This window comes from Phoenix dactylifera, chromosome 5 (genome assembly GCF_051530095.1).
Source record: "Phoenix dactylifera cultivar Ajwa chromosome 5, Ajwa_hap1_PhDact_Kaust_v1.1, whole genome shotgun sequence".
NCBI lineage: Eukaryota > Viridiplantae > Streptophyta > Magnoliopsida > Arecales > Arecaceae > Phoenix > Phoenix dactylifera.
This window is the reverse complement of record NC_143194.1, coordinates 593621-615616: the sequence shown is the minus strand read 5'-3', so window position 1 is coordinate 615616 and position 21996 is coordinate 593621. Positions and strand designations below refer to the sequence as shown.

The 21996-nt window shown below is 35.9% G+C and overlaps 1 protein-coding gene across 3 annotated transcripts; it reads right to left on the bottom strand.

The window, feature by feature from the left end:
* RFC1 (replication factor C1) lies at positions 1-21919 on the bottom strand. Of its 3 annotated transcripts, none has more exons than XM_008791967.5 (24): positions 21777-21919; positions 21215-21350; positions 20970-21095; positions 20015-20518; positions 19857-19924; positions 19657-19732; positions 19516-19577; positions 19274-19425; positions 15677-15819; positions 15403-15591; positions 15152-15273; positions 14857-15064; positions 13958-14011; positions 13466-13635; positions 10600-10690; positions 9246-9427; positions 9058-9097; positions 8001-8125; positions 5910-5982; positions 5721-5813; positions 1787-2033; positions 1029-1097; positions 762-937; positions 1-388 (listed from the first exon to the last, which is right to left on the bottom strand). In XM_008791967.5, the coding sequence occupies exons 2-23, from the start codon at positions 21215-21217 to the stop codon at positions 792-794; spliced, it is 2943 nt and encodes a 980-aa protein (XP_008790189.2). In that variant the 5' UTR covers positions 21218-21350; positions 21777-21919; the 3' UTR covers positions 1-388; positions 762-791. The 3 variants fall into 3 exon arrangements, with proteins under 3 accessions (XP_008790189.2, XP_008790175.2, XP_088577336.1); XM_008791953.5 differs by having other exon boundaries at positions 15677-15837; positions 21777-21914; XM_088721210.2 differs by lacking the exons at positions 1-388; positions 762-937; positions 1029-1097; positions 1787-2033 and adding an exon at positions 3676-3833 and having other exon boundaries at positions 15677-15837; positions 21777-21914.
* Positions 21920-21996: the final 77 nt, after the last annotated feature.

Genomic DNA, 21996 nt, shown 5'->3' with positions numbered 1-21996 from the left:
TACGAACAAGATCAACAAGTTCCTTAATGATGCAAAGAGGACATCGGTGCCATAAGTGGGGAACAGCTCCTCCCACAATAAGACTGCAGGAAATTCACTCAAACTCTTAATGGACTACAGAAGCTTGCAAGTCTTGTGGCGCTATAGATATTTCAACTACTTTCTAGAAGATATTTCTAATGCTCATAAGTATCTTGTTTCCGGAACGTACTCACTTCACCCCGCCACTTACCGATCAAGACTCATGGCTGAAAGAAGAGAGAGCTGTGTTTGGAAGAGTTGTTCACATTTGGGAAATGGGAGCAGCTGCAGCCGTGGGTTCGTCGAGGATGGTCCATCCATTCCTCCATGATCTTGAGACCCCTGGACTCCCACGTCCCACTCCTGACTGCAAAATATAATCTCCATCTCAATATCCTGTTGCAGTTTTTCGAAACAAACTACAAGGGGACAGCCCTTGGCAGACCAAAACACTTAGTAGAAATCTTCTTGCCTCTGTTAAAAAAGTAAACATTCGACAGCAACTCCAAAACAAAAACCTACCTTACAAGAAAAAGGAAAAACAAATTGATACATGGGCAAGTAATCCATTTTACGAGAAAACATTAATCACTTTAATTTGGAAAGAGGCCAAATGAGAAATTGCTAAATGACATGATGCAAATATAACGCACATCAAAACATAGAACTTGAAGGTTGTGGACAACATATAATCCATAACAGCTATACATCCAAAACCCGAGGCTCGGCAGATGCCTTACCAAAATGATGTTAAACAATTTATGCTCTGGCTAAGCGGGCCTCTTTCTCTTTCCACCACCTGAACCTCGGGGGCCCTTCTCTGCGGACTCAGACCCCTTGGATTTGCCTGCAGGGGTCTTCTTGGCACCTGACTTTGACTTCCCATTACTTTTCAAATCAAGCTCCACTTGAACTCCTATCGACACATGAAATGAACATCAACCAAAAGAATTCATAAAAGATGTTTTCGATTATGTCGAGAAAAGGGTAAATATGCAACTTGAAACCTTTAGGTTTATTGCTAAGGAGATCCAGCTGTGGCTTGGCCCCGCCATCAGCGTTAATTCCAAGATCATCTGAAAAAAAATCGAAGAAAGACAAGATTCGAGTCTTAGAATGGAAGTCCTAAACGCAAGTTATTCAAGAAGAAATATCAATTATTGCTTGTAAGTATTACTAACATGATGCTTGAATAGTTCTCAGCATTTCAATTTATATTCGACCCGAAAACACAAGAATTACAGAAAAACAATAATATGCCGAAAGTCTAACTGGGTTGTGGGTGTCCCACTTGAAAGTGGGGGTGGGCACATGCTTTTGAAAATAGTAAACACATGAGAGGGTACAAGTACACGAACATACTAAAAGCCTGTGTCCACATCCGTCAATACAAGGTCAAGCCATGTTAGTGTCATTTCAGTCAACCAAATATATAAATATATATATAATCTGATGCCCAAGTTGTAGAAGCAACGGGCAGAAGGCTGCAATGATGATCCATAAGAATGTTAAAATGCATCTAGAAATTCACCAATTTACTAGATTTGTTGTAAACACCAAAGGAAGCAACTAGAAAGAAGCAGTATCGCCTATAAACAAGTAGGCATACTCTTTGCGAAGTATTCGGAGAAGATCCAGGTAAAATAATCAGAAAATTGAAGATTTCTTTCCAGATTTCAATAACTTGAAATTATTCGAAATTTCTGAGAATGTCTGCTTACGAGTTTCACATAAAACACACAAAGTGAAAAGCAAAAGCACTCACCAGTATCTTCTGAATCAGAAGAATACTCTTCTTCACCTTCTGCCACAGCATCTCCATTTTCTTCAGCTAAACCAGTCTCCACTGGCTCCAGCATTGCTGCTATTCGTTTTTTTGGAGCCTTCTTCAGGCCAGGAAGAGCAATCAAGTCTGCTGCTCGCACCACACGAGAGCTGCTCCCCTGCTTATATGCCTTGGTTAATGCGGCTTTAACTGCAGGTTGAATTCCTTCCATTGGATTAGGATGGCCCTAAAATCAATTGACAAGTGTTAGAAATGCTCACGAGAGAAATATACTCGGAAAAGAAACACACACAAAAACGAGCACAGATGCACACGCACACAGACATGCTGGATGTTAGTTATGTAGAACAGACTGAAAAGCGAACCAAAGTTTACTTTGTCTGCAAAGAATGTCTTGCTGCACTAAAAATAAATCTAGCAAGTTGGATTTGCCATGAGGTCAGAGCTAGATACCCTATCCTCCAACCTCAAAGAAAGTCAAGGGGTTAAGACCAGGACCGTGATATTTCAGCCAAGAAGTGAACTGCAATTTAAAGAGAAGAAGAAGAAATTGAATGCCTATGAAACAATGAAAGACCAAACAAATGCCACATTAACACAAGCGTGAAGCCAAATTCACAGTCCAAAAGTTTTTCCATAAATTCTTCTTTGACCAAGGACTTGCACTTTCTAAATTCCTACAAAGATCTTGCACTTTCTAAATTCCTATAAAGAAATTGTGCTTTCTAAGTTCCAAAAAGGGGTGTTATTCTTCAAATATTAGATAAACACTAATTCTGGATTTTAAAAATTCCCTACAAGTTCATTCCTAGAGAATTGTTGACAAAGTCCTTGTTCTAGTTCCAATTCTTGCTGTTGCTCATTTTGGGATCTGATTTTCTGTATATCTTCTTATACGGCATCATTCCAACTAGGCCAATTCATAAGCAGCATCAGATAGCAAAAAGTAACCCTTCACTGGAGAAAGAAATAAAGTACCAGTCAAAATTCAACAAGTCTTTTTATCAGCTATGATTGAATTTATACACAGACATGCCACTTGCCTTGGACATGTGATTGCTTGTGCTTTCTACTTTTGAACTGTCTCCATCATCACGCATACATCTTTCTTTTCTTTTTCTATAAAGAAAGATCCTCATTTTGCTTGGTCGTATAAATATTGATGCAGGGGGATCACCAAACTCGATGTCAACCACTCTGTTCACTATCGGGAGGACTGAACAAGGTCTGAGAGCGAGATCTGTCACATTAAGAAGCCGAATTGCATACCAAACCGCTCGAGACTCAAACATGCTTGTATAACATCCTATCGAGGTGCTCTTTTTTTAAAATCAGATAACTTTTAAGCTCTGCAATGTGATGCCAATCCCTAAAAGGTCCCCTATACCTAGCAATCAGGGCCAAACCCATCATTTAGGCCTCAAAACAAATCAGTCAAAGAAAAATTCTTTTCGAAAAGACTTTAACCATGCACATCTCATGATTCCGGAAGAATTAGACGAAACAATTGCACATAAAGTTGATGTAAAAGTCAATATCTACCTCTTGTAGGATTTTTAGCTTTTTTTGTGATTATTTCCACTAGACATCTCTATTTCAGGAAAAATGTAACCTCTTTCAACTATAATAGCAATCTGACCTAAAGGGTGGACCTCACTAATATGAATAGAGGCTTCATAATTCGGTCCTATTATTCAATAATGAAAGAAAAGAGGACTTACACCCTACTTTCACTAATTTTTCTTGAAGGGATCTCTTCCTTGTCCCCAATAAGATCAAATATTTATAACTAGCTTCTCCAAAAGAATCTACTACAAACACAATGACTGTATTCTTCTTTTGATATCATTCATAGATAGTGAAACATTCCAGCCTTTTGGAACCTCATAGCAAAGATGTTGAGATGGTTCAGTTTTATTTTATTCCCACAAGATACAAGCAACATGGCCTAGGGTATCCCATTTTATAAAAGGGTAGCTCAACTCTTTCAGTTTTGCATCTCCTTGTAAACATGTTGAATTCTTTCCTATATCAAAAACAACCATTAGCAATGTTGTCAACATTGGGTTTGAATCATAAATAGTAGATGAGACAACATTAGAGACCAGATAATAGATCATGAGATTTTTAAAATGAAAAATTCAGAAACTTTGAGAATTACAGATAAGATAAATGATGAAAAAAAGCAAAACTTCATAATTAAAATATAAGAATCTAACATGACCTCCAAGAAACCAAAATATTTTCACCACCATAAGCTCACAAATAATATATTGAGGAAACAAACACCACATAAATTCTTAAAATATCCTCTACTTTAATCAAAATGATGTATACATAGGCCCACAGAATAGACGAAAAAGATCAATGATACTTTCCCAATCATCATTGGTAACAAGCATAATTCAGAACCACCTTCCTTTCTACATTCTGCAGAAAAGAAAAAAATCATCCATATCCTATAGTTGAATCTTATATGGCAACATAAGATTCAACTTACTACCTCTAAACAAAGTTGATCAGAATGCTGAATATGCTCAAAATGGAAGATATCACCAATCCAAATATTTGAACATAATAATCCTTCAAGACAGGAAGATTATAGCAGGCAAAGGAATGAAAAGGAGAAACAATGACAAAAATATGAATATTTATGTCTAGCTTTTAACTTCTGAACTCCAGCATCTAATATATATATACATACACTAAAATGAAGGCTCTGCTTCAGCATAGCTCTCCATTCACCACCTGTACAGATACTAGAGCTCTCCGTGTGCCATGTGATGCCCATATTAATAATATTATTAGTTAAGCTCCTATTTAATATTGTATTAAATAAGAATCTTATTAATACATTAATAACAAACTTATTAGCTTATCAAATCATATTAAATAAAGGAGTTTGCATAAGTACACTACATTAATATAGAAACTAATAATATTATTAATAACCATATTTGCTTAATGTATGTTAATATTAGTGAAAAATATTTTTCATTAGTACGGTACCCTGCCCATATCATGCATGATTCATTATATTACATTAATATTTTATTGCATTTTTGTGGTCATATTCTTATTTAAAAGTGAAAGTACAACCACCAATAATCCCACTATATTGCATTTAAATATCCTTAATATGCAATATTTTTCTATTTCTTATTTATACGCAAGCTAGATCATGATCTTATTATTTTATCATAATATATTATCTTACTATATTGATAATTATACATATACTATTAAAATTTTATATATTGATAGTATATCGTAATATTAATATCAAAAAAATATTTAGAAAATAATTTGGCTTTTATATATATTATATTTTATTCTATTTCAGTTATTTATTCTATTATGTCTATTTTATATTGCATTTCAACAACAGTTGGAAAAAAGAGAAAAAATTGCACCCCATGCACCGCGTGGGTTATAAGCTAGTTTATTTACTATTTGCTTTTAGAAGTCCAGAACCATTAAGGAGCTTGCTTTCTTGTGCCAGAGGATTAGTAATGATAGATATGATTATTCAAAGGACAGTTAAGTTGATCATAAATTTCGCTTGGTTTAATATGTAGAGAAGATGAACAAGTTGGAACTTGTACTCCAAGGAATAATACAATCCGTAGATATTATGATTTCATTTTACTAGTCTCAATCTGAAATGCAGACATACAAATATTTCATGCATAACAAGTTGGGATCATTCCGATTCATGAAATAAGACCATGATACCAACAGCAATTAGTATCATCTAATGCAGACACAACAAATGTCAACCATCGACCTCAAGGAATACAAAAAGCAACCAACAAAATAGTTAGTCAAAAAAATAATATGGGCTCATTTTTATTAGCAAATATTGAGAATATTTAATGGTTCTTTGAAAATTCTGAACCATAAATAGACCAACCCGGAATTTGGACATCTCCACGATGGTATCAAAATCCTCTTGACTTAGGGAATAAGTGTCCATTAATTCCACAACCTTCTGAACAGCTTCCTCCTGGCATTTGTTTTCACATGTTATACATAATAATTGTTCTGTTTTCCTTAAGCATAAAATCTCTCTGAAACCAAAGCAGACCAGAGAACATCAGACCTTAGGCATCACTCGCAGAGGGTCTGTCAGTTGTTTCAGCAGAAGAGTGAAGTAATCCACCCGCAAAGTCTCCCTGGTGCATTTAGATATTAGATAAAGAGTAGCATCTCCATTATAGATAATACAACTTCAAGCCTACTGAGTAGAAGGTATTTCAAAACATTCAGGTGGTGCTAGTCAAGTCATTGACCTAATAATCCTGAAACTTCTGATGTGCTTAAGTCAAACATTTTCATCTTCTTTATGGTCCTGATATAGATATTCACACAACTGTTGCAGCATACAGATAGAGATATTCATTTAAGTCTATTTCATAACACATTGACAAAGTAGAGGAAGGGCAAAAGAAAGTAATTCATATCAAAGGTACTACATCAAACAAACAGGATGAAGGATAAAAACTTATGAACATGGCTAGAAGGGCATGCCACAATGCTTCATCGCGTCTCAAAGATGTAGTTGGTCAATAGTTTTCTTGTATAAAGCGTTGGATTAACCATGCTCTGATTTTGGATTTCATGCAATCAAAAACTGACAAAAACAAATTGATTGCCATTTGATACACAATATTTCATTTAATAATTGTCATGATGGTTTAGCAAAATCTGCAGAAAGTCATGTATAAACACTATAGTTACTAAAAATCTACAACATGTAGACTTACTCATTTAGTTATGCAAACAATAAGGGAAAACTATTGAGTTCATAGGAGGTTTCGAACAACTACAAACAAGATTTGCAGACGATAAATAAAACAAATGGAAGAATACAGATTTACCTGGAGGGTGGTGTAGAAATATGTCATCACGGACATATCTACATAAGCATGCAGGCACAGATTAAGCAACTCAATCATCAAAGCCTTGGCACCAATACACTGCTTCAATCCAGCACTAAATGCTAATATTGCAACTATGTTGCAGAATTTTGAACTCAATTACAGCTTAATTGTTCATCTTTGACTTGTCCACTTTATGACTAACTTAAAGTTTTATGAAGTCCTTCCAGGAATAGCTCTTTCATATAAAAATACAGTATTAAATAGTGCTTATGTTATTTGACAATTAACAATGATTTTACTACTTACATCAGAATCAGAATGGTCCACTTAATATTAATATCATATTGACACGATTTAATATTAACATTCCAGTTATTACCAGTATCATTAAATGTTATAAATGAAAACGTAGATTATAAGAAATCAACAGGAATCAATGTTCACAAAAGTCTCCTTTTTGAAACATAGTTAATAGCATTTTTTTAACTAATTTCAGCATAAGTATCTGTATCAAGCATTCACGAATTCAATACATAAACTCTTATTATAAGCACCACAGCATAAATGAAGCCAACTTGAGACAAATCTGCATTAAATGTGTTTCATGTCTGTCAGCCAAACCATGTAATCTTGATCATATTGGCAAGCCCACCATAATATGGAAACTGTAAATTTGCCAATTCTTCATGGGTCCTTATGTGGATTATATTGGATTTGCATATGCATATAGATTATATAGCATATATACACTTCTATGACCTTCTTAGTCGTGTGTTTGACTTGACTTGCTGATGAGATCATACAGTCACTTAATCTCCACCTAAACTATGATGGTGTTTGAGCCCAGGACAACACATTTTTGAAAACTTTTGAGACTTGTCATACACTAGCCAAGTCACCATTCACTGTTGAATTGAATTGTCATGATGAATTACATGCACTTATTCTCACATACCATGCATTAAGGATGTTTTCAACTTGCATATAAACTATGAAATCAGATATTATAGCCTTATGGCCACATTCCAGGTTAATGAAAACCACCTGAACAAGTAATGGAGGAAAATATGAAGTGCTAAGTGAAATCAGTTTTGTCAGAAAGGAAAAGTTTATTTCTTTTTCTAGAAATTTCAAAAAGTAATGGCATTTTCAAAGGGAAATAAGGGATCTAGATCTGAAGTGTAATGTCACCAAGAGAATACAGCACTTAATTGATGGTGCATGAACACGAAAAGATCTCACATGTATTAAGCGGAGTATAGAACCAGCAACTAATGAGCTAATTATTAAAAAAAAATCATGTAGTTTACCTGTTCATATTAGCTTCCTGGGAAGCAAGAATATGAATATGGACATCCTCCAAAAGCCTCAAGTTCTTTCCCATTGTTGAGTTCTTTCCCAACCATCCACCAAATCTATTATAGTTTCGCTCTCCCTGAACCAGAAAAACTGAAAAATTGAAAGACCAATTTACTAGTAGCATTTATGGAAAATATTTCATGTTTTGATGGGGTTTCTCTTTTATTGCAATTTTTCATAAGAGCAAGTAAGCCTCAACATCTTCAAGATGCTCATTAACATTCCCAAAGAAATAATTGCAGTAAAGTAAAATTCTAAAGAAATGGAGGATGAATGCCATTTATCTTCAAACCTGGTGGTGCCCATGTCATTATCTCCATAATGGATCATCAAGACAAAAATTTGCATATCAGAATTAAGCTGATATGATGAAAACATTATTGTTCTTATAAGGGTTTTTTGCATGAATACCCTCCTAAATATCGGATTTTGCATGAATATCCTTCCAAAATTGATATTTGCATGTATACCCTTGTAAAACACTTGTTTTGCCATTCTACCCTTTTTTATTTTTGTTTTTGCATATGTACCCATGCTATCTAACGACGTTAAAAAATTAACGGTTTCAGATTAAAATGACTAAAATACCCTTAATGGATAGACATGCAAATAGATTGTGATCCCAATAGGAGAAGAAGACAAGGACAATAGCATAATTTAAAATTTTATTTTATTTTTAATTAATATAAATATGATTTTTCTTAACACCGTTAGAACAACTGTTATATTACGGGCATTTGTACAATAACAAAATTTTACGAGAGTATACATGCAAATATCAATTTTGGAAGGATATTCATGCAAAATTTGATATTTAGAAGGGTATCCATGGAAACCCTTCTTGTAATAATTAAAACAAGCGCGGACTACACTTCGGCAACAATAGAAAGTAGTAAAAGTGACACACTGACTTAAAACATACTAGAAAGCAATAATTGCGGAATAAATCCCTTGCACTAAGCAAATTATAAATTTATAAATAAGTGCTTGCTGAAATTTAAAAATTACCGGTTCAAGGGTCTCCCTATGACCATGCATCAAAGCAGCCCTGGTGGAATAATTAATAAATAAATAAAACAAAAAAACAAACATACAAAAACACAAAATAAACCGAGAAATTGAGAGAAAAGACTTTGTGCAGGATGATCATAACATCATTAAAGGAAGCATTGTTTAGTGTTTGACAATTAACATACGGAATTATGCAAGAGGCAAATGATCCAGCTTGGGATAGCTGCCATTGGCGATATCTTCTAATTTGAACATTGACTATGTCACCATCCCCAATAGACTCAGCAGCCCGGGCAATCAGACTCATTCTTTTGACTCCATTATCATCCTTTCCAATAGAAGATGGACGATAGTTGATATAATTTTCCTGGCATTTAATGAAAAAGCAACTCAGGATAATTAAGTACAAAATATTTTTTTTAATAAAATCTGTAGAAACTTTAGTTTCCCCTTGCTGCATATAGTTAGGGAAAGAGTGCAAAGACAATAGACATCCACATTGATGGTGCCTCCAAACTGTTAACTACCATATTCTACGTTATTAAAAACCATAAAAAGATATAGATGCAGTTTCAACTAAGTCCCTAATTGATCAAGCACAATCACCACTATATGCCATGATTTTAACTGATCCAAATTCTAAATTTGTAATACCTTCCCTACAAAAGGAAATTATGGAACACTGAAACTAATTAAACTTAACAGTCATGATAATGTCAACTTTCTGAAGTGCATTTCAATCAGCATGTGTGTGGGCAATTTAAATGGTCGCAACAAGTAATTAATTATATAACCTTAGCCTGCCCATCAAACTTTAAAAATCATTAACACAACTAGATCATTAATTCAAGTGCCACAATTAAATGTAAACTTAAAATGACAGAGGCAGCAGTAGTATAGCAATGGCATTCAAAGTTCAAAATTTCACGATTCTCATGCTTCAATTGTTTCTCTCAGGGGTCAGGACTTAGGAGTTACAGTTCCTTTGATGTACTAGCGCAGTGTAATTGATTCAATACACCTGAATAAAGAGTCAAATATCAAAATTCCCAAATTGAAGCTAAATATACTGATATTTTTGGCAAGTTGTACTGAACTTCCCAGCTGCCAAAGGAGTTGTGCTACATGCAGGGTGGCCAAGGGACTGCCTAAGTCCAGGCAGCCCAAGCAGCCATTTTTTTAAAGGTATTGACAAACCATTCCTCTGTTTAATATTTCAAAAGTACTTTATCATTTTCGAACCTACAACCCTATGTTGAGTGAGGTAAAGGAGTCAAAACAGATTAAAAATATTTAATACATGTTAACAAGTTAACGATAGCAATGCTTAATACAAGTTAACCAATTAAAAAATATATAAATCATATAGCTACCAAATCTCTGTCAAGGTCACAGGATGGATACTTCGGGTAAGAAGGTTTTATACTTCAAGCAGAAAAACCATGACAGATTATCCAAAGAAAAATCTACAAAGACACATTATTCATTAATGATATCAAATCCATGTTTGGAAAAAACATTCGTTTGTTTATCGCAAACCTGAATAATAAGAGGGATCAGGTCAGGATCACTCATGCTCAAGTCAACCCTCTCTTCCATATGCAATTTTCCACCATTGAAACCAAATAACCTACAAATGAAACAGCGTTAAAGGCAGAAGCAGTTCTGTATATCAGCTACACTGCATCAAAATTTTCGAAGTCAAGCAGGCCCTGAAATCAGCATTTTGGTAGTTTTAGTGGATATAAAATCAAGAACGAATCAAAGATGGTCTCCAAATTGGTAGAATGACATTGGGAACTATTTCAATCAACAGGATGAGAACCTGGCAGATACGAGCATTAACAGGTTGGCCTATAAGTCATATCCCAGATGACAGATGATAGTAAAAAACAATGCTGGTGAAGCATGATCGGCAAGATAAAGTTGGATATGCAAGCATGATATGTCATTGAAAATTCAAGTTAATTTTACTCATTGACTAAAGCTACCAAAGATAAAAGTAAGAAGTCTGTAAAGGATAATTAGCAATAAAATTAAATCGAATACACAATGTGTGGTGAAAGAAGAATAATTAAGACAATTTATTTTGTTCTTTTTTTAATATTCCTGTTGTTCATTTCTCCAAGAAGATGGCATGCCTTGGCGCAGTGATAAGGTTGCTCCATTATGACATGGGTGTCACAGGTTCAAAATGTGAAAACGGTCTCTCCACATATGGGGGTAACGCTGCAGCTGACCCTCCCTAGACTCTAAAGCGGTGGGAACCTCATGCACTAGGATGCCCTTTTGTTCATTGCTAAAAGTGGACAATGGCGCTAGTTAAAAGAAATGCAAAAGAGGAAAATGCACCTATGTGAAGATGGTAGCCCACAGCCAGCAATATATATGAAAACCCTAGAATTGATAAAATAGAACAACTAGACGTTCTCATACGGTCTTCCCAACCTCCATGGAAGTTGAGAAACAAGATAATGCAATGCTCTCAATTACACCATGCAACAAAACACCTAAGTACCTTCTATCAAACTTCTTTTGAACTTTTCTTATCAAGGGAAAGCAGAACCATTCTTTCTTCCAGTTGTTAATCATAGCAATGAAACCAAAGAATAAGCTGATCGCTAAGAACCAAAGGCCCATGAATAATATGCGAGTGCACCTTAGCTGTAATTTATGAAATATATATAATAACGTTACATGTACATACATCACAAGATCCTGTCTTCTATGGTAGTGTAATATGTGAAGCACTAAAGCCTATTAAAATGTATACACAGCACACGATAAGAATCACTGCATCATTTTAGAAACCCAAGACATACATGGTAGCCTTACCAATCTATCATCACATTGGCTCATCCTCGGAAAATCTCCACTACAAGATTGTCTTGCCACATCATCCTCCACAAAGTTTGCCACACTTTTGCTGGAATTCAGTAACCCCGTTATTGGACTGACTTGCCATACCTTCTTCATAAAGTTAATCAAATGTTGCCACAATCCAGCAACATGAATTCCCACATCGTAAAGATTAAGGATAGAGATGACATTCATCAAATGATTCTAGATCAAATATTGGTTCGATAAAGGCTCACTTTTATTCTTCCTAATGAGTCTTGGAACTTAACTCCTAAGGTCCAATTTGACCAAATCCACTTCTATAAGTGGACGTAACACCTGAAATCACCTTCTTGCTCTGATATAGTGCTGACTACACAAGTCTACTGGTATCCAGATGTACCAGTTTCTAACTCGATCTTCTTTCACTCGATCTTCTTGCACCTCATGTTTCAAACTCAAATATATTTCTGTAATATCTGTTCACTTTGATTTCTACAATATATAACATCACAAAGATCCGATTCTGATGATGCTCTGACCACACATTAATCCATCTTGAGTCGATATCATCTGGAACAAAATGCGCTTGCTCCTATCCATACAGGTCTTTCCCCTGGATTTTAGGCCTCATCTAAACCTCTTTTAAACAATTTTCCATCTTATACATCGGAATTTTAAGCTCCCTGGGTGCTTAGTTACTATCCTTTGGAACCTGGGAATTTCTACACTATACATAGACTTACTGCCATGCTCACTTTTTACTTTTAAGTGGTCTTACCGCATCTTCTTTCCCTTTTGATGCAAGGAGTAAACAGGAGAAAGGGCATGCAAACTGTTAAGGTTAGAAATTTTCTGTGGTGCTTAGGATTAGATGGTCAGTAGTTCAGATCCAACATTAAAATATTATCTACAAAATCATAAAGGTGGACAAACCCCTACAACACTTTGATAGAGGCATAGGACTTAAGGTATCTAGTGGTCAGCATGAATTGTAGAGTATGCATGAAGTAAAAGGAAATACTTTATTTGCTGGAATTTTACAAGGAACTGTGTTTCCATAAAACTTGAACTTGTAAACTTCTACAGAAAAGGCTGAAATTAAATCACAAGATGGAAGAATCCCAAGGAATCAGATTACATTTGAATTACCAATCGTCTTATACTTTTTTCAACTATTATGAGCCAAGTTTCCAAGATCATCTGAAAGTAATGCTTTGCACTCATTTGAATATGAAGTTGACCCACTGGGCAACTTCAGCTTCTGCTAGTTTGTGTAAATATTCCACATTGCGAATTTGCCACTATCACACATGACAATCTACAAAGTAAAAAATTGGAAAAAGAAAACTGAATGCAAGTTGAACTGATCCCAGGAAATCAAATAAAAAGAAAGGCCATCATATGAAGAAAAATATCTAAGCTATTAGTAAAGATGAATTTTATAGGAGTCACAGGAAAAAAAAAACAGTTTCACTTATAACAGATCTGAAGACTTAATGAAAATTATAAATAAAAAGGAAGAAAAATAAAATCACAAAAGAAACAGGTGGTGAAGAATAATTACTTGTCAACGGCTGTAAAGGGTGAAATATCTTCATCTTTTGAACTACTAAGAAGGCGTTGTCTGATATCATCATAATTGATTACTGATTGCGAGAGGCTCATATACTGCAACTGATTTATTGCCATCCGCATATCTCCATTCACTCTGTTTGCAAGTTCTTCAAGTGCAATCTATTCATAAAGGGGGATCGAAGAGGGATAAAGCAGTATATATCAGTCTTTTTATAAAAAAAAGATTTATGTGATAGCAAATGAAAAACATATAAGAAAAAGGAACTGGGACTTGTAGATCAGCTGGAGTTTAGTTAATCATAATGAGATGGAACATCAATAAAAGAAATAAATGAGAAACTCATGATTATACACTAAACCCGAATAAGCAAACAATGTGGTCATAAACAACCTCAACTGCAGACAGACATATGGTACATGATTAATCAAAACAAGGACAGCGGAATAAAAGAAGATAGATGATGTTAACTTCACAAGGCACCTCATTAACTTGAAGACCTTCAGCATCTGCAATCTGCTTCAACCTCTTTGCCATCTGCCATGCAAAAGCTAGAAATCAGCTGTTATATTTCTACATTTTTCCAAGTTGTCACTAGAGACAAAGAAATCTACGTAGCCAAGGAACTACCATTTTCACCATAAAACTAGCTCTACCAGTGAAAGATCAAACAATCATCTTTACCGCCAGCACAATTTATCAGGTACACTAACATCCTAACAGTCAGCAACAGTTGATCATTCATTATTCTAAGAACATGAGGCAGCATTTTATATCCCATGTCAAGTCATGGTTAACTATTATATGTGATAAATTTTCCATACGAAAAAATCTGGAAAAAAAATATATTAGACAACTAGGTAAACAAGACATAAGAACAAGCCAAGTCATGCTCAAAAAAGAACAAGCAAAGTCAAGAACAAAATATGAAAACTATAGCTAAAAGACAACTATGTGATAATATTCACAAATTTACATTCAAAGCTTAATAGAGCTGGTAAAAACATTGCATCAACTCTCTGATCAATTTCTAATACAGCAGTACTTGTACAAGTAACTGAGCCTTAAGCATAGTGCATTTATCACACTATGCTCATGTATTCATATGTTTTTTAGCAATTAATAGCAACCAAACGGTCATCTATGAGCCTGCTATCAGCACCTATCCCCACCATGCCAACAAGAGGTGTCCAAAGGGTTGTGATTTGTGAACATGATCAAAAGAATTCAACATTTTAGCCGAGTCCCCTTTAATGAAATGTTTACTTACAACTTTAATCTATCCAAGAACAAACAAAAATTAAAAGCAATAGAGATCATAAGCCATGATAAGTAGATAAGCAACCACTGTTTTATGGAAACAACACACGAATTCAGACAACCTGCTGTTTAGTAGGCTTCCTGAAGTTAAGCAGCAGGCAGTAGTTGACAAGACTCTTAAGTTTCTGGCTGTAGCGGTCATTACAGATGCAAATGATCGGGATTTTAGATATTTTTATACTAGCAATAAGATCAGCAACACCACCTCTATCTCCAGCAGACATACCATCAACCTCATCCATGATCAGTACAGATTTTGGATGCTTTGACCTGTAATTTAGATTACCAGCAGTATGAGAACAAAGAAAGCCATTATTTCTACTGCGATTAAAAGACTTGCACCCATGTAAAACCAACCAGTTCTTGCGACAACTTAGGGCTTCATTGCTGACAAGTTCTTTGATAGAATTTGATGTATTTCCACCAACTCCTTTAACAATTTTGGTATCTGCCTTGCCACGATTATCACTTGCATTAACCTGCAGAAGAGATTGGCAGAAATATTAGGAGAAAAATAAGAGCAAAATATCACTAAAAAATGCATATCGTACCCAACTTACCTACATATCCCATGAAAAAGGCAGAACTATAAAACAACAGAAACGCACCTCAATAGCCTGAAATCCAAGCATCTGACTAACTAACTTCGCTGAAGTGCTTTTCCCAATCCCAGGAGATCCACTTAAGAGTACAGCTTTTTTGGATCCACTATCAGCCTGTTTTTTTCCCTTTCCCTTTTGGCCAGTATGCAGAAATTGTTCATTCCAATGCACTAGCCAATCATGAAGTTGCTTAACCTACACATGGCAACATAATGCTGAAGTTTCTGCAATGAAATCCAGTTAGGAAAATGATAACAAAGGTAAAGACAGAGTTCCATACAAGTGACTGGTTGCCAATGATGTCATCTGGAACCTTAGGTCGGTATTTCACGGTCCATGTCAATGAACTGCGGTCAGCAGATTGGATTTTTGGCTTGTCAGGAGAGGTGCTTGACTTAACAATTTTTGCAGCATCTTTTCTTCCTACAGAACCAACTTGATCTACTTAAGGAGACCGAATGCATCAAGATACATTGTAAAAGAATTATAATTTAAAGAAAATAAAATCTCCAGGACAATTACATAAATGAATAGCAATTACTTAGAATTGGAGCTTAGAAAGGGGTAAAGCAGACATGACATTGATAATGTTTTATCTGATTCCAAAATTCAATAGATAATGTTAAAGAACTTATAGGAGACAACATGACCACATATGCATGAGTGTACAACGTACCTGTGAACATATTAATGCAAGACACTAATTATGTTAAAGTCACAGTCCCTTCATTTTGTCAATTAGCATATCAAATAGGCTGCATCAGATCGAGATTCAGTACTGACTGAACTTGCTTACATCCATCATTGAGAATATAGAACTGAACCCTAGTATACTTGCTTGTTTTGGAATGGATAAAGGAAAGATGTAATAACATAAGGTATTTCATATTATATGAGCCTGGTTTGGTCAGATCTGGTACAGGTTGGATTTTGTTCTATGAATCACAGAACCAACCTCCAGGGAACTTTGTATCAAGCATGGACCAGGATTCTGCCGATGGTCTAATTGGATGAAGTCACCACAACCAGTTATAAGAGTTTGCAACCAAGAATCGACTAATGATTACCAGATGTAAGCATGTTCGATATAACTCTATCATATGATCAATCACATCTTTTGGGAATTTAAGAAGTTACAGACAATAGTTGGTACCTTAATGCACAAACCATAACCATTACAATAGCCAACAAATATTACTGCAGAGGGTTGCAATTAAATATATGATCCATCTTTGCTACCCATCCCTGTATAAATGAATATCTAGAATTACATCCAGTCTCTTTGTGCTCCTCATAACTTCCATGCAGATGATGCTAACGGGTCACAGGATAAAGAAAGTAACGCCCCTACCAGTTGAAATCATTGTCATAAATAACCATAGCCATCAAGACTTCCAAATTTCAATTATCTGGGATTGGCTTTACATATCTATCTTCATTAATTGTTAGGAGCTACAACAACCATCATGAGCCTCTGTATCCTTTCTCAGAACTTAAATCCATGCTTACCGAAGTTCTAAAACTTGGTTTTAGTTTCAGTTGAAATCCCTTGGTAGAGTTTGGTTTCAAGAGTTTCTGCAGTTTCGATAATTGTGCTCCAAATTTCATAGTTTCAGTCAAAAATATTAGAAAAAATAAAAAAAAAAGGAAGAAAAAAGACATCAAGAGAAGGTTTTTCACACTCTTTCACTTTGTTATGCGTTATCTAGGACAATATTTGTGCAATTAGTACAGTTTTAGGTTGAAAAACTGAACTATACTGAAGCTTAATGTATTAAATAAAAGAAGCCTCAACTCCCTAAATAGTTTAAGTTCTATCTTTACAAGTTATAATGGAATAGTTGAACTGAGGGAGATTAACTGAATTTATTATGGGTGAACTGAAGAAAGATCAAGTGGCTTTGTACCAAGTCTATCGCTAGGGCAATTGTCGAGGTGCAAGGGCAATCACCTAGACCAAAAAAGGTTAGGTCTATCATCTAAAGTCACCTAGTATATTTGACAACTATGAGCGGTCAAGAGGCCTTTTTTCTTATTTGCCATAATTCGCTACTCCTAATCATCGCTACTTAAAGAAGTTCCATTCGACCATTACGCAAGCATGCATGATTTAAATCAATCCATAATGTTGTGCACACATGTATGCATTAAAAATGTAACTATAAATATTTATGTAAGTATCGGCAGGGTCCATGGATAATGTATGCATTAAAAATGTAACTACAAATATTTATGTAAGTATGGGCATGGTCCATGGATAGCCATACACACACAAAAAAAAAAGTGAATTGATAAGTAATATTCCATATATCTTTGACAAAAATTCATTTTCTGGAATAAGCAACAGCTATGAGATACCGAACATAATAACCACCTTAAGCAATTACCTAACATCCCAAAACAAAATAACACCAAAAACATCAGCATTATAAATTTTCATCAAAGAAACAATACTACTGAAGAAAAAAAAAAGAACACAAATAGAATGAACCAAAAGCATAAACAAATCTTAACTATATATTATATCAAAGGACATATAGCAACAACTAGCAGGCCTACCAGCTGTATGTGATCAACAGGCACAAGTACACATATAAAATACATCAATTACAGACAAACGGAGCTATTTATTACTCAAATAGGCATATATTATATCTAAGCGAGAATCAGAGGAATGCATTTTATAAACTTACTCAGAAAAGAATGGCTAAAAGTTAAAAAAGATAATGCAAGGAGGTTCAGTAGAGGTGGTGTGTGCTTATGCATCCAAAACTTCAAAAAAAAAAAAAAGTTGCTATTGCATGGATGTCAAATGACAAGATTGCAGATTAAACTTCAGCCCAATGAAGGAATTACACTGATTATAAAAGAATCAAAGCACCAAAAAATGAGTTATCTGCCAGAGTACTGGGAGTTTTCATGTGAATACAACAGCCAAATGGTAAGATCAAAATAATTCAAGACCTTCGCCAGTCCTTATGTTAATGGAAAGTTAAATACAGTTTTTCTTAACAGCAATACAAATATGAGAGATATTTGGAAAACCCTCAGTAATCAGCTGTCAATCTTGTACCTTGTTAAGAAATTAAATCAGCAAGCAAGCTGGAAACAAGCACAAAGTCTACTCAACAAAAAATAAAGACCACAAAATCTAAGAAAAGGCAAGTGGATCAATATCACTCAGAACTAAGAGCAATACTGGAAATGAATAAGTGAAATATGAAAATATCGGATCGGGTGTTTGCAAGGTATGCCGACATAATAATCAAATAGTTCCACTATTCTAAAATGTGATGTTTAGGACTGCATATCTGTATGCGGCCCCCTAACCACACTACTTACCTTATTATATGCAGCTACTATATGTGCTCGGAACACATGGTTGAAAGATGGTTTGCCTAACACTTTGAGGACACATATGCCAGAGGATTGGTATTATATAGCTGCATATGCAGCCTACTTATCATTGTGTGACCACAATGTAGGCCCATGGGAATAAAGTATGTTCACGCTAATGGTTGGGTTGCATGCAGGTTTCAAGCAGGACAGCTAAATGTATATTAACACTGTAAAAATATTGCTACTGTCATTACATATAACATATTTATTTATTTTAGATATTTAAAATACTAACTGCATAAGTGTTTGCATATGCAACCTGCAAAAATGCATATGCACTATGCAGGCCCTTGACCACCTGCATACGACAGCCACCTTTTAAAACATCGACTAAGACAGATGCAATGATGTATAAGTCGAAACAATTTTAAGCAGCCCCCCCCCCCCCCCCCCCCCCCCAAAAAAAAAAAAAAAGGAAAATACACAGACACACACACACACACAGAGGAATTCAGTTTTGAGCAAGTTCCTAGTATACCTTTTGCTTCAACTTTAAGTGGAGTACTCTTTATTGGTGATTTCTCAACCTTCTCCAAAGTTTTCTTCTTTTGTTCTTCCTGCACAGGTGCTTTTGCAGGCTTTGATTTTCGGATCATATCAAACAATCCATCCTCAGTAAGAAAGGGGATACTGCAAAAGCACAAAAAAGAAGCAATTAGGGAAAACCTGAGAACATCCAATGTCTTGGAGATACTAGAAAATCAAAGTTATGGAGCACACCCCAACTCTTTGGCTTTTGAAGATTTCCTTCCACCAATGTCTTCATCAGCTAGAAGGAAACTCTGTAAGCAAACCATGCCAGTTATAAATAGAACATGCAAACATAGGATACAAATAATAGCAAGATACTGGGATAATTACTGTTTTTTTGCTGATAGATCCAGTGACCCGACCACCATGGCGCTTAATTAGATCTTCTGCTTCTTCCCTTTCCAAACTGCAAGTTACAAGTAAATGGTTTGTGTACAAAAAAAATATGTGGAAAAATCGTGATTTTCAAGTAACATTTCCACTTGTTGATCCAAATATCAGGCAAACCCTTATCATTGCTAGCAAATTACCTGTCAAGTGTGCCACTTATAACAAAAGTCAGACCAGCTAAACATTCAGGAGCACCCTCTGGTACTTCCTAAAATAGCAAGACAGCAATGATATTTCAGAGTAAATAAACAGATTGTGTTAGTTCCATCAGATTGTGTCATGCTTTTCATTAAATCACCTTCTCTCCTTTGTGTGGTGGATCCTTCCTCTCACCAAAATTCATGAACCCACCTCTCCCACCACCTCTGCCTCTCCCTCCTGCAGCAGCTCCTGCTCCTCTTCCACCCCTGCCTCTCCCACCAGCTTTAACCGGAGTCTCAACATATTTATCATCAAGCTCATCTTCATCATAATCAACATCATTCTTATCAACGGAATTCTTAGAAATTCCTCCACTTGATCTACTGTTCAATTTCTTGGAGGGTTTGACCTCAGCTGCCTTTTTCCTGTCATTGGATGGCACAAAATCATCATCTTCATCCTTGTGAAACTTCTTTGCAGGCACTGGTTTAACATCATCTTGAAAATCCTCGGTAATTTTTTGGGCCTTCCTCTTTGCAGGTGATTTTTCAGTGACCTTTTCATCTTTTGTTGTTTTTTTAGAGCTTGATTCTGTTGCAGTGGTAGTTGCAAAGTACTTGCTAGTTTTTCTTCTACCAGAATTCTCTTGAGCTCCTTGCACCTGGGTATCCCACAAGAAAGTCCAAATGCAATGCTTGCATTAAGATGTACTAACAAAACCTAGATATCCAGGTACAGCATTACTGTAAGAAAGTGTAACTATTATTTCAGAAACAGATTCAAGCATGTTCTTTTGATCAGATATTTCCACATTAGAATGGCATTTAACACATATATTCATCTTGATGAATTAACCTTTAAAAAAAAAATCTTGAAATCAGAAAATATGCATTTCTTGAGTTCTTCACCGTCCTTTTGAAAAGAAAAATAAACTTAGATTGGATACCAAATTCCAACAGATTCCCAAGTAATATAGAGGAAACTATTGAATCTGAACTGAAAGCTCATTTCTATAATTGTCTTTTGTTGACAAGAGCTGATCCTGGAAATCACCCATTCTTTGTCTCTATTTGCCAAAAGCCCAGAACAAGGATCAAGGACGAGAGCGTTACCGATTTGTCTAAAACAGGTGCAGGCGGCTTCTCAGAAGCAGCCATCGCAGGCTTTGCCGCAGGCTTGGAAGCAGTCCCGTTCCCCTTGTCATGTTGCTTCATAAACCATTTCCTTATATCCGACGACTTCATCAACCCAAAACCAAAAGCCCAATTTTTCGAAAAAGAAAAGAAAAGAGCAAGCAAATTTAGTGGTTATTCCAGATAGTGAAAAAAGAAACAAGAAACCCTAAAACCCAACTCACCATGTTCCGGAATCGTGTCCGCCCAGTATTGATCTAATGCGAGTATGCCGTCCAAAGCTCTGACCTAACTCAGAAGACGAGGCCAACCATCATCCAGATCGAATCTTTTGCACCGGAACTAGGGCGCGGTGTTGTCCTGCGACGAGTAAAGAACATCAGACGCTAAAAATCGCTGCGGAGGTGGGGGGCCCAAAAAGAAGAAAGGAATCTAGGGTTCTTGACGGGAAAGGGAGAAACATATGGCCGGAACGCCGTCGGAAAGCAACAAAACACTCCAAAGATCAAATCTTTTCAACAGATACAATGATATTGTGGTTTTGAGAACGCAATAACGATCAAGAAACGTGAAATCTAGCGCGGGGGGGGAATTAAAACCGAAAGAAAGAATGAATGAATGAAAAGGAGTGGGGGGGGCGGGGAGGGGTAAGAAATTAAAACAGAAAGAAAGAAAGAAAGAATGAAAGGGAGAGAGCTGGCTAGGATGGGAAAAAAGGAAGAGTATGGACGGAATGTAATCAAAAGTAGGGCATGACATTTCGATCGAGGGATCAATTATTCCTACCGAATCAGACTGCGATCCGTTTCTTGTTCGTTTTCCTGGGAGGGAGAGAGGATTGGGATTGGGGGATACTAGTGCGAGTAGGAGAGGGGGAGTGGAAGGGGGAGGATGGGGTTACTGCTACCCTTCATCATCAAGCTCGGGGTACGAATCTCGAGGCGCTGATTTTGGTGTGTAGGGGACGGGGACGGACGGATGCTGCTGCGGCACACGAGCGTGTCGT